We start from the raw sequence: 12,663 nt of genomic DNA, 5'->3' as shown, positions 1-12,663 counted from the left end.
AAATATTTTCTCTCTACAAATTTTGAAATAGTTTCTCTCTTTGAAAGTTTCATGTAATTTCTCCATCTAAAATTTGATATGGTGTCTCTCGTTAAGAAATTTTAGGTATTTTCTCTCGTTAAAATTTGATATAGTTTATTTTTAAAAAAAATTTAAGATGACCTCGCTAAAACTTTAAATTTAGGATAATTTCTCTCCCTAAAAAGTTGCGATCGTTTCTCTTTTTAAAAAATCTCATGTACTTTTACTCTTTAAAATTTGATATAATTTCCCTTTTTAAAATTTTAATGTGCTTTCTCTTTCTAAAACTTAAAATTGGATATATTTTCTCTCCCTAAAAAATTTGAGATAGTTTACTTCTCTAAAAAATTTGTACTGTCTAAAATTTAATATAGTTTTTCTCTCTAAATGCTTAATATACTCTCCCTAAACTTTAAACTTGGAAATAATTTCTCTATCCAAAAATTTTGATATAGTTTCTCTCTTTAAAAATTTTCATGTACCTTCTCATTCTAAAGTTTGATATAGTTTTTTGTATTTGTCACGTCGCAAACGTGCGTAATGTAGTTTTCACGTGAAAATACTTTCATGCAGATCTTTTCAAACCTACTAAAAGCGCCCCAAGCTTTGGGTCGACGGATGGATGAGTGGAATCTACATGCCTTAAAAATTTAAAAAAAAATTATAATAAAAAGATTTTGATGTGGAAATGAATTTTCCAATATTTAATTTTCATAAAATTTTAATGTCCTATTGAGCAAATCAAATGGTGAATTTTAGTAGGATCCAAGATATTACCCAAAATCCATGTGCCCAAACGGGCTTCAAGGTAATCCATCATATAACATCGAATTTGGAGGCAATTGTGAGAGATCCCTAGAACTGTCACATTTGTACCATTTTGGGAGGTCTAATCCTCTTTTGAGTATAGAAATTGATTCCCAATTATTTTGGGTTCTCAACATGAAAAACAATGAGAGCACGTGTCACACAAGCCCCGCAAATATCTTTTATTTTTATATATCGAAAGTTATTTATTTGAACGGGATTTTATACAATGAAACCTTTTACTTTTTGTATAGCTCACATTTACTTACGATATGAAATTCGATAGCTTTTGTATTTCACTTAAAAAGCTATTTAGATAAGGAAAAAGTTTATATAAGGTTGCAGCTTTAAAATGTAGAATTAAAGATGCGCTTAAAAAATTCATCGAAAAAAGTTGTTTTAATGTTGAAAAACTTTGTAATTGAGCATCTCGATATCTAGATGTATGAATATAAAAAAATTAAAAAAAAAATTTTGAGTCTTAGAAATAATGCATCTTGCAACACATTATCAAGATCATCCATTTCAAGATTTTCATATGTTTATAAATCTACTTGATTTGAAAATTTTTGGAGTTTAAAATTATATAATTAGGTATGAAAACAGATTTTGAGATAATCCTTAGAATTTTTTACACCAAAATTACATGTTATGATAACATTTAGAGGTGTGCCTTAATTGGATTGTTTAATGTTGCAACCTTATAAAAACCACACCATATAGATAATGGAATATCCTCAAATTAATCATCTTGACATCAATATAAATGAATATGAAAAAATTAATGGATTTCAAGTTTAAAAATATTGTATCTTGTAACATTTGTAGAAATCTTTCATTATTAAAATTTATTTGAGTTTATAAATATACCCAATCTGTACTATTTTTGGAGCTTTGAATTTAACAATTAAAGCTACATATTTTCAAGCCATCAAAAAAGTTTCCACCACTGGAATTGGATATTCCAATAGGGCTTAGAAGTGCACCTTACTTTGATTATTTAATAGTGACCCCTTATGTAAACTGCACCTAAGAAGAAAGACATATCCCATCCCTATGTTACTTCAGCACTACACTATTTTTCGACTAGTTTAAGTGACTCTTATTTACTTTCTATCTTGGGGGTGGATTCATTATCATCATCACCATCATCATGTGAGTCTTTTTCTAACTATTTGTAGTCAATTACACAAATCATGTTCGATCATTTTGCTCTTACAATGACCATACCCTCAGGCAAACCATAAATCACCTCGTTTACAGGGAATGCCCTAGCATGAGCTTATAATATATATCCAAAATTCAGGAAAAAATGTGATAAAGTTTTACGTTGTCTACCCTACCTAACACAATCCTTCTTTAGGCATGGCTTAGGACATGCACGATCAGGTTGTAACTGGTCATGGCGGAGTTCTTTTGGGGTTGGATTGCATACCCAAAATTTCACTGCTCCATCATCTCAATAACTAAGATAATGAACAAACAGGAAAACAAAAAAACAAAAAAAAAAGAATTTTACGCCTTAATAATTGTTTTTTTTTTCTTTTCTTTTTTTGGTTCAAGCCATTCATTTCAATTCTTTGAAAATGTTTGAACTACACTACTTTTGGAGCCCAAATGGATTTAACAGAAATGAATTTTACTAGGATTTATGATATTTTTTGGAGCTGAATTTTACTAGGATTTAGGATATGTTTTGGATTTGTGTCACAACTCTCACGATGAAGAACCAAATTTAAACATGATTTGAGCCCTATGTCTATTGCTTCATCACATGTACAAAGGTCACAATCATCTCCGATGGTCACAATCACCTCAAGTCATCGTATCGTAGGAGTTGGTGTGTGGCAATTCAAATTTCAAAAAAACTTCCTCACTTTGAGTGAGGCCACCAAATACCTGATTTTACATTTGATGTATTTGAGGGACCGCGATTTGATGTATTTGAGGGATCGCGACTATCCGACTTGAAAGACCAATTGTCTCTTTATATAATTAGCAAATAAAAGAAAATGGTTTTTTTATATACTTGCCCTTATTAAAATTATTTATTTCCAATGAGAGAGGGATGATTGAGGGTTTACAAGAGAGAGAGAGAGAGAGCATGGGGTTGTAGGAGTGAGAGACGATTAGTGGTGAAGATTCATTTTCAGAGAATAAGCACTTAAGTAGTCTACATTTCAAATTGCAAGATCTTTTTCCAAAGATGAGGTAAAGACAGGAGTCACAGGAAGATTTCTCCCCACTTTGAGCGTCAATATGTAGAAAATGATTGGTCAATCTAGAACTTTTTTGGAGATGCCTCATTTCTATGAAAAATATCTTCGAACTTAATTTTCAAAGACCAAACCGGCACTTGAGCCCGTTTGGGTTGACTTTTTAAGCAACCACATCTACATACCTCACAAAATCCCCTTAACACAAATCAGCAAAAGGTACTCATATACATATACTCATGTAATAACTTTTTTAGAGATCTGTGTTAAATTTAATAGTGTTTTTTTGGAGTCTTACACACATGGGTGTGGAAAAGTCTCATAAAGTCATTTACCATATATATATATATATATATAGATGCACACATTAAGTTTCACAATTTTTTATTATTAATGTCTAATGGCATGTTGGTTTAACTTTCGGCTTTTTTACATACCCCTTTTGTAAAAGGTCTGTTTGATCCTTGTGTTGACATCTTTTTTCAAACGATCAAAGGTTTAAAAAAAAAAGAGAATAAGGGCGACGAAACTAATAAGTCTCGTGTTTTAAGAAACACATCGGCAATGGTTGTGGGGGATGAAAGCCCACCAAAATGAGCCCCTAGAGTGCATATCAACCAGCATGCAACATCGTAGTTTATTGTCCTAGAAATGACAACTTAAGTATATAAATGTTAAATTTACAGTGTACATAATAGTCGGCTAAAACTCGCCTTGCCCATAGGGCGAGGACGAGTTGACTCGGCCGAGTCTCAAATCAGTGACACAGATAAAACACACACTTGCATCTCCTCAAATCCTTTACAAACTGTGGGAAGACATAGGCCTCTTAGTTGTGAGGTTCTATAACTGCTTAACAATCTGTTTTAGTGAACAATAGGTCCCCAAGATTGCTACCAAAGCACCTATAACTATAACCCCACCCATCAATGTAGTCTCCACCCTACCAACCCTTGAGGTCCCAAAGAACTTGAGATAACATAGGCATGGAAGTATCAAAGACACAGTGCAACTTAGAGAAGAGCCTATTAGGGCCATTAAATATCCAAATATTGGGATTGCAAGGGCCACTACAAGTGTGCTAACCAATAGTGATGTTCTCAATAGTATGTGTACCAACTTATTAGTCTTGCTAAGTTGCAGTGCATCTTCAATGGCTGCTGCAATTGGGGTCACCACCAATGCATATTTTGTGAATGGGTTAATGAGAGTGGTGTAAATAGCTATCTTGGAGCTGAGTATTTCAGTAGGAAGGTTTAGTGTGATTTGGGACTTCACATCTTCACCGTACATCAGATAACCAAGAAACCCCATGGCACCATAGTTCAGGGTCGAGACAATGAAACAAATGATGAGGACCTACAAAAATCCAAGTATAGAAACATATATTAGATTTGTGCCATGAATATGTAAATTGATTGGATGAGACTCAAATGGTGTTAGGGTTCAGGGTCGGACTTGGGATTGATTTGTTAATGTGTTGATGTTCACACACTTACAGTATGCTAATCATCTATTTATTAAATTTTAAAAATAAATTAAAATATAGGGAAAATTACATACATATCTGTTATATTTTACGTTATTACGGATGTACTAAACAATTTTCGTTATTACATGTTTGTCCGTTTTTTACCTTTCATAACGTAATTTTTTTTAAAAAGATGACTTTACTCTTTTTCGGGTGTTCAACATCCGAAAATAACCCGAAAGTTTAACGTTCACATTCCGCAGGCACATTTTCAGATGTTTTATTTTCGGATGTCCAACATCTGAAAATGTGCTATTTTTGGATGTCGAACATCCAAAAATGTGCCATTTTCGGATGTTGAACATCCGAAAGTGTGTTATTTTCGGATGTTCAACATCCAAAAAAGTGACATTTCGGATGTTCACATTTTCGGATGTTCAACCTCCGAAAGTGTGCTATCTTCGGATGTTCAACATCCGAAAATATGCCTGCAAAATTCCAGAAGGTTTCTTTCGCATGCACATTTTCGGATGTTCAACATCCGAAAATGTGCTATATAATTTCGGATGTTGGACATCCGAAAATGACATTTTCGGATGTTCAACATAAGAAAATATGACCACGAATGTTAAACTTTCGGCTATTTTTGGATGTTGAACATCCGAAGAACCCTTCAATTTGGATGTTGAACACCCGAAAGGGTAAAGTCATCTTCTTTAAAAAATTGCGTCATGAAGGATAAAAAATGAACAAACATGTAATAATGAAAACTATTCGGTACATCCGTAATAATGTAAAATATAAAGGATATATATGCAATTTTCCCTAAAATATATGATTTAGAGCTTAAAAATATCTCCTCAATTTAAATATATGAGTTGGAGCTCAAAAAAATCTCATATTAATCTTTTATGTGATTTGAGTTTTGAGTATTCCTCAATCATTTGATGGATAATTGATTGGGTTCCAAATGGTTTCTATATATATATATATATATATATATATATATATATATATTTATATATATTGCTTATTGAACATATTCAGATATCTAATTATCAATGCAAATCATCATAATCATAATTAATAATGAAATTTTAGCATCACAAGGTGAATATTTCAACAGTTTTATGTAGACAAAATACAGGATAAATCTAGCCTCCAATTTTCCTTCTTGTTTTTAGGTTTAGGAATTTAATTATTCAAAGTCATGTAGTTCAGAGTAATATTATCGGAATCGAACTGGCCACAAGTCCCATTGGGAAGAATAAGTAAAGAAAAATAGAAATCAATTGGACTAAATTTTTGAAAAGAAAAAAAAGAAGTAGAAAGAATAGCTTACAGATATGAAATATATTATAAATATAAAATAAAAAAATTGTATAGCCTTATTTAACCAGTCCAATTGGTAAAAAATATATTGCTCTACCAACTAAAAGTAGTCAACTTTGACTGATTTTCAGCCCCAAACTCAATTTTTGCTTTGCAGCAATCCGGCCAAAGCACCATCCAACAGTCCCACGAGGTCACCTTCCGTCCTAGATGTCATAATGACAATAGTTTTGACCAATCGTTTAAAAAGCGGATCGGTGACCCTGATTGGGCACCTCAAAAACCCATCCGGATCGGCGAATCGGCGATCCAGATTGGGAATCGGCTGAATCGGTCGGATTAAAGCTTCAAAAAAATCCGAAAAAATGATTAAAATTCATTATAAATGTTTTTTTTTAGGAATCCAATAAGAAATGAGGGTACTACATTATTAACTTTCATTTTTCTCATCAATTTGTATATATTGAGATGTTCTTTCCCTGTATAAACTTAAATTAAATATTAAATTTGCATCACATAAAAAAAAATCATAGAATTATCATGGATAAAATAGATAATTATACATGGACTATTATAAAGTGTAGACTAATCAATGAAAGAATGGCCATTAAAATCTCGTTTTGCAAAAAACCCTAATCCGTTAAAAAAACTCAAATTATTACAGCCTAACTAACTATAATCCAAAATTATTACAACCTAACTAATTATAATATTATATACTAAAATTATAATTATTAGTTTATATTTTATAACTATTTTATTAGATAAATAATAACAAATTAAAAATATTTTAGAATATTATCTAATTGAAAAGTGATTTAAAAATTATTAGAAGAGGCATCCATATCATATGACTAAACTTAAAAATAAAACCACCAATAAATTCTAATGTAATTATATTAAAAGATTCAAATTAACTTTACCCAAAAAAATGAAAAATAAAGATACCAAAATTTAAAAAAAAATCCTATCAGCAATATGCACAATAGCTACAAAAAAATAAAAATAAAAATAAAATATTTTAATAAAACCCATCGAAAAAATTATTTTACTAATAAACATCAAAAAAATTTATATTTGACACACTAAATTAATGAGTGCTATTAATTTATTTTTAAATTTTATATAGATGTTTATTAGTGCTATTAATTTGACACGCTAAATTAAAACGCTACACATAAGGACAATGGCTTGCAATAGTTAATGGCTTGGAAAAACTATGCGCCCGTTTTATTAGGTAATGGCTTGTGTGACAATGGCTTGCACGCTGTTGAAGGCAAGTGGGAATTGTCTCACATCGGAAATATCAAGCGACTTCCAAGTTTATAAAACATGTGAGGATGAGCTCCTCAACAGCGTGCGAGCGAACAGTGCATGGGATAACACTTGGTTGTATATGAATATGGTACTGCCGTACGACAATGTCGATATTACCTTTATTTTTAAGACAAATATCCCAATTACCCTTGGAAACGTCATACATGCCGAGGCATGACGTCACCATACGATTCTATACAGTCAATCGGTCGGAATCGCCGATTCTCTTCTAGAAGCGGGCAATGTCCAAAAATATTGGAGCAACCTTGTACGTGCGCACGTGTGAGTGCACACGGATGAACAAGAGCACGTGCGTGAACCGGATGGGAACCGGCGGTTCTCTCTGGAACCGAGCGGTTCCCGGTTTTATGATGGAATGGGTACGGGCTGTGCGGTTTCCGAGTCCGGTTCGACTCGCCGATTTTTAAAACATTGGTTTTGACCGTTATGGACTAATTTTTTGTTTGAGGAATTTCTCAGTGATGAAATTACATGAAAGATTTTAAATCATAATTTATTCTTGGTAAAACACAAGGGAAACTTTAGAAACCTAAACATTACAAAGAATGCACGTCTTACAAACAAAAATGAAATGATAGAAAACAAAAATTCATTTCCATACATCTTGTATATTTGAGTGTCTATGTTTTATAACACATTTAAAATCATATTACTTCGACAATAAACCAATTCAAAGAAATCCTATAAAACTTAAAATTTTAAGGAAAATATATGTAAAATGAAAAAAGTAAGAAGGTTATTTATATTTGATCAAACCTTTTAAGTTCTTACTTTTGAAAACTTGGTCCTGTCTTTCATGGAAGAACAGATTGTAGGGAAGACAGCATGCCCACAGTAACAGAAGGCATATATGCTAACAGCAGTTGGAATTCCACTAGGAATCAAAGCCACTCCCTTCGAATGATATCCGACTCCATCAACCGCTCCCACCCAAAAAACCAAACAAACCACAACCAGCGAAGCCAAAATCCCTCCGGCCGAAACATAAGCAAGCAAACCCAAGCGCCTCAGCCAAACAGTAGGTAGTATGACTAATGAAGAAAGAATTGTGAACCCTTTACTTCCCTCAATTCTCCACCCCATAACTTTGAAACTCATATTGGGGAACAGCTTTGCTATATTGTCTCCTTCTAAGATCAAGAATTCTATGGCTACCAAATAGAGCTCTACATAGAGAAACACTGAAACTATGACTTTCCCTCTATAGCCAAAGGCTCTGTTGGCTATGTCTGGATAGGTTTTGATGCTTTTATCTTTCTCCATGCATCTTTGGATAAGAAGGCCAGTGTAACAAGAAATAATGGCCAGGAGGAAGAGGAGAGCCAGCCCAATCCACCCTGCTTCTGAGAGTGCATATGGAATTGATAGTATTCCTACTCCTGATCAAACAGGAAACATATTTTAGATTTACATGGTTTTCTCATAGCTTTTGTGGAAAAAAATATTATAATTTATAATGGTTATGGTAGAAAGTAGAAACCATATTATAAGTTTAATCTTTGGGGTGGATTATATTTTTGTGGACAAGGGAAAGAGTTCAAGACAGAGAAAATTAAAGGAATTTGAGCACAAATTTTTATGCCAAAAGATTCTAGATGTATAAAATACTACTTAAAAGTATGGATGAAGTTTCTATAAGGCCTAGGGTTTTGAAAACAAAATAAGGCCTCACCTCTAAATTTAAAACTTGAAAAATAGTACAGATCTTGTGGTTTTGTGAAAACTTATCTTTAGAGCTAAATGGACGGTCTAGATAATTTGTTACATTATACATTAATTTTAGAGCTTGAAATCCTATTTTTTTTTCACAACCATAATGTTCTAGCCTAGATGATCGATGTAAAATTTTTCCAATCTTTGAATGGCAACTTTTGATGAGCTACAAAGTGAGGCTTTACTTATTTTGATAAGGTTGCAGCCCTATCAAACCATTTTCCTTACAGTCCTATCAAACCATTTTCCTTCAAGTATTTACCTGAAGGAATAAATATACAGTGTGACGACATGAGAGCATGTCATACGTGCTCTTTTTAAAAAAACAAAAAACAAGATCAAATCCATACATGATCACAACACCCAGAGTAAGTCAATGAGCAAAGGTTTTGAGTAAAAAAAATTTGCATACAACATTCTCACCTAACTCATTCAACAATCACTAATAATTTTAAAAAACATTCTCACCTAACTCATTCAAAAATCACTAATAATTTTAAAAAACATTCTCACCTAACTCATTAAAAAATCACTAATAATTTTAAAAAAGAGGTAGGGACTCGTCATTTCCACTGAATTACCCTAGAAAAAAAAAATTACATACAAACGTGCATTGAAAGCTGGTCAAAGCCCAAGCTGTAGTGAGAGAGATATATACGCAATCCGTTTGTGAGAGAGAGGTAATTTATTTAAAAACAAAGTGTGAGATTTGTATAAGGTGTCATCTGACTGTTCCAAATAATGTCGGGTGGCACCTAGGGGCAAAGGGGGTCTAGGCCACCCAGACCATCCATAATTTGGGCAATATAGGTTCAAAAGACAGCAAAAGTGTCCAGTAATTCTGTTTTAGGTCCAGATTTTGCATATAAAAAACATATTCTTGCATTTTAATAATCCAAATATAAAAAATACAAAAAACTACCAATCATAATAGCACAAAAAATATCCGATGGGTCTTTTTACCCCTAGCAAGTGCAATCCCCTGGATGCCCGCCTAGGTGGAGTACTAGGTAGGCGCCTAAGGTCCCTAGGCATGTGTCCAAGGACAACCCACCTAATTGGTCTGCTCAAGCCTAGGCAATGTGCCCAGGCCACCCCTAGCCAGCCTAGGCGTTAGGCATACCACTTTTAATTAGTGTCCGCCTTATACCATACAAGTAAGGCACATATCTGAATTTTACCCGAAGATGTAGTTCTTTTGGCAGAAACTTTAAGATGACTTGACAATCCATATTCAACCCTAACCATGGAATTAAATTTTAAAAAATGGTGCAAATCAAAAAGATCGATAAGCACATAAAAATCTTGAAAGTAGACCGTTAAGATAATTTGTTGCAAGATGTATTATTTTTAGGACGTAAAATTTTTGTCCATCTTCGTACTCATACTTCTCGAGGTCAAGATGATCAATTAGAAGGCTTTTATAGTTTCGGAACATTCTTTTCTACGGGAGTTTTGAGGCACACCTTACTTCTATTTTATAAGGATGTGACTTTGTATAAATGTTTTGATAAAAAATTAGAACTATAGGATGGTGTAAATAGGTTTTCCATTACAAGGTGGATGTAACATTGAGAGAGTGAGAGAGAGAGAGGGGGGGGGGGAGGGGGAGCGGAGAGAAAGAGCTTGTAACAAAGTTTGCAACAAGAAAGAGCGTGGAAGTTTATATCTGAGCTTGTAACGGGGGAGAGAGGCAAAGGGACACAGAAAGACCCACCGGTCATCAATATGAATAACATGATGAGCGCTTATATTATACTCCCACAAGAGCATACTACATACTCACTTTCTTGGGCAAAAGACTTATTTAAGAACGTTTTTATCCAAAATTTTAATAACTATCAAAAAATCACTAGATGATTATGTTTAAATAAAATAAAAAAATAAATTTTGAGTTTTCTATTATTTACATCTCATGCTTAAAAAATTAGAGATTTTATATTGATTTCTGAGGCATTATTTTTTTCAAGCCTATAAAGAATGCGATTTGGATACTATTATTATTATTATTTTATTGAGATTGGCACATGAATGAATTGAGAAGATTATATCCCTAAAATTTGGGATCCCAAAAATATGCATAGATTCGGTAAATGGACATGTGCTCCCTCGCGAGCATGAAATCATTTGGCTAACATGATTAAGCCTAAATTCTTACGGAGGGGAGAGAGACCTAAATTGTCAGGGTGGCAAAGTATCACTAGGGGTAGCAATAGGGTCATGTGGACCAAGGTACAGGTCTAGATCCAGATCCAGATACAAGATGCAGCAAATCCGGTTCAAGAACCTTATCAAGTAGGGTTGTGTCTCGGTCACAAACCTACAACTCTATGTATTATAAAGATATACGTAACAAAAAAACTCATGTACATTTTATTTACTTAAACTGGACCAAACCTGATTAGGTCAAATCCAAGTACAACGTCACTTTTGGTCTTGAGTTTCTCTACACTCTAAGTTAACATTAAAAGGAGAGAGAAACCAAGATCCCAAGCTCACACTTTAAAAAATAGAGAAAGAGGAATCAGGTTTGGGTCAAGACGGTAGAGGCTGGGTTTTCAAAACGCGACATCTCAAGTTCCATTCCTACATAACTTTGTCAAAAAAAGAGAGATAGAGAGAAGAAGGGATATACCACATAAGTTATTGAGGCAATTCAAGCAAGAGCGGAGCACGGTTGTTCCCTCCCTCTCTACATCTTTAACGACACACTGAGATTCCTCATCCGGCAGAATATCCATGCCTCTCTCAAGTTTCTCCTCTTGACAACACTAGCCCGTCATCTCATCGTTTCCTTATTAAGAAGAGAAATCGTGAGGTTGAGATTGATCAATACAAAAATCATGCATCTCCCTTTTCTCCTCGCTCAAAGTAAGAGACACTGGCCCATCATCTCATCATTTCCTTATTAAGAAGAGAATTCATGAGGTTGAGATTCATCAACACAAAATCATGCATCTCCCTTTTCTCCTGCCTTGTTCGTGAAACTGAGTAGACCTCCATTAAACCAAGGAAACAAATAAATAAGGACAAAAGAAATAAGTGAATTGTTGGTCCTTTGGGGAGCCTTAGTTGGGTGAATCTTTGGTTGACGTGGCCACTATATATTAGGTATTTGTGCCTTCAATAATGAATGGTATGGAGACAAGACCTTGAAAAGAACTTGCATATACCATGCTCCTCCAGGAACACACTACATTTACTAACTCAAGTCAAATACTTATTTTGGAGTATTTTCGTGATTTTGAATTTTAAGATCGTCTTTGGAGTCGTACAAGGGGCAGCAATGGACTCCACCAGACCCAGTACCCGACGAGTAGACCCGACCTCGGGTCCGAAAAAGGGTCCAAATTTTGGACTCGAAAGATTGGGTCCAGGTCCGGGTCCAAGCAGACCCGACCCGAACCCAACAAATCGTCACCCTTAAGAATGAGTGCTTTCAAAAAGAACAAAAAAAAAAAAAAAAGAATTGGATTTTAAGTTTCTAGAAAATTAGATGTGACTATCCAAAATTTGGAAAATCATTGTTGATTTCTTTTTTTGGCACTTAACATGATTTATAATTTATTTTTTCTTTCTTTTTTTCTTGCCCCTAAATAGATTGGAGAGATTGCTGATCACTACACTTTTTTTTTTTTTTTTTTGGTAATTTAGTGTGGATGACGAATCCCTACCCGTTTTTTTTAAATCATTAGTAGTTTTTTAATGCATTTGGTGAGAATGGAAGCCTAAAACTTAAATGGGCCAATAGTGGTACCACCATCA

At 33.7% G+C, this 12,663-nt stretch overlaps 1 protein-coding gene across 1 annotated transcript; it reads right to left on the bottom strand.

Annotated features, from left to right (window-relative positions):
- Positions 1-3,680: 3,680 nt before the first annotated feature.
- On the bottom strand, positions 3,681-11,870 carry LOC18422413 (amino acid transporter AVT1I). Its single transcript, XM_006827085.4, has 3 exons — positions 11,534-11,870; positions 7,957-8,564; positions 3,681-4,403 (listed from the first exon to the last, which is right to left on the bottom strand). Exons 1-3 carry the CDS (start codon positions 11,637-11,639, stop codon positions 3,888-3,890), a joined length of 1,230 nt encoding a protein of 409 aa, XP_006827148.2. The 5' UTR covers positions 11,640-11,870; the 3' UTR covers positions 3,681-3,887.
- Between the last annotated feature and the right edge of the window lie 793 nt (positions 11,871-12,663).

The sequence above is a fragment of the Amborella trichopoda genome, chromosome 4, assembly GCF_054954075.1.
Source record: "Amborella trichopoda isolate Santa Cruz 75 chromosome 4, AtrichopodaSantaCruz75HAP2 v2.0, whole genome shotgun sequence".
NCBI lineage: Eukaryota > Viridiplantae > Streptophyta > Magnoliopsida > Amborellales > Amborellaceae > Amborella > Amborella trichopoda.
This window is presented reverse-complemented; position numbering and strand designations above follow the sequence as displayed.

Coding starts and splice junctions, on each gene's coding strand:
- LOC18422413 (XM_006827085.4), bottom strand. CDS start 11,639: ATGGATATTCTGCCGGATGAGGAATCTCAGTGTGTCGTTAAAGATGTA. Junction 8,565..11,533: donor TTGCCTCAATAACTTATGTG/GTATATCCCTTC, acceptor CTGTTTGATCAG/GAGTAGGAATACTATCAATT. Junction 4,404..7,956: donor ACAGGACCAAGTTTTCAAAA/GTAAGAACTTAA, acceptor GGATTTTTGTAG/GTCCTCATCATTTGTTTCAT.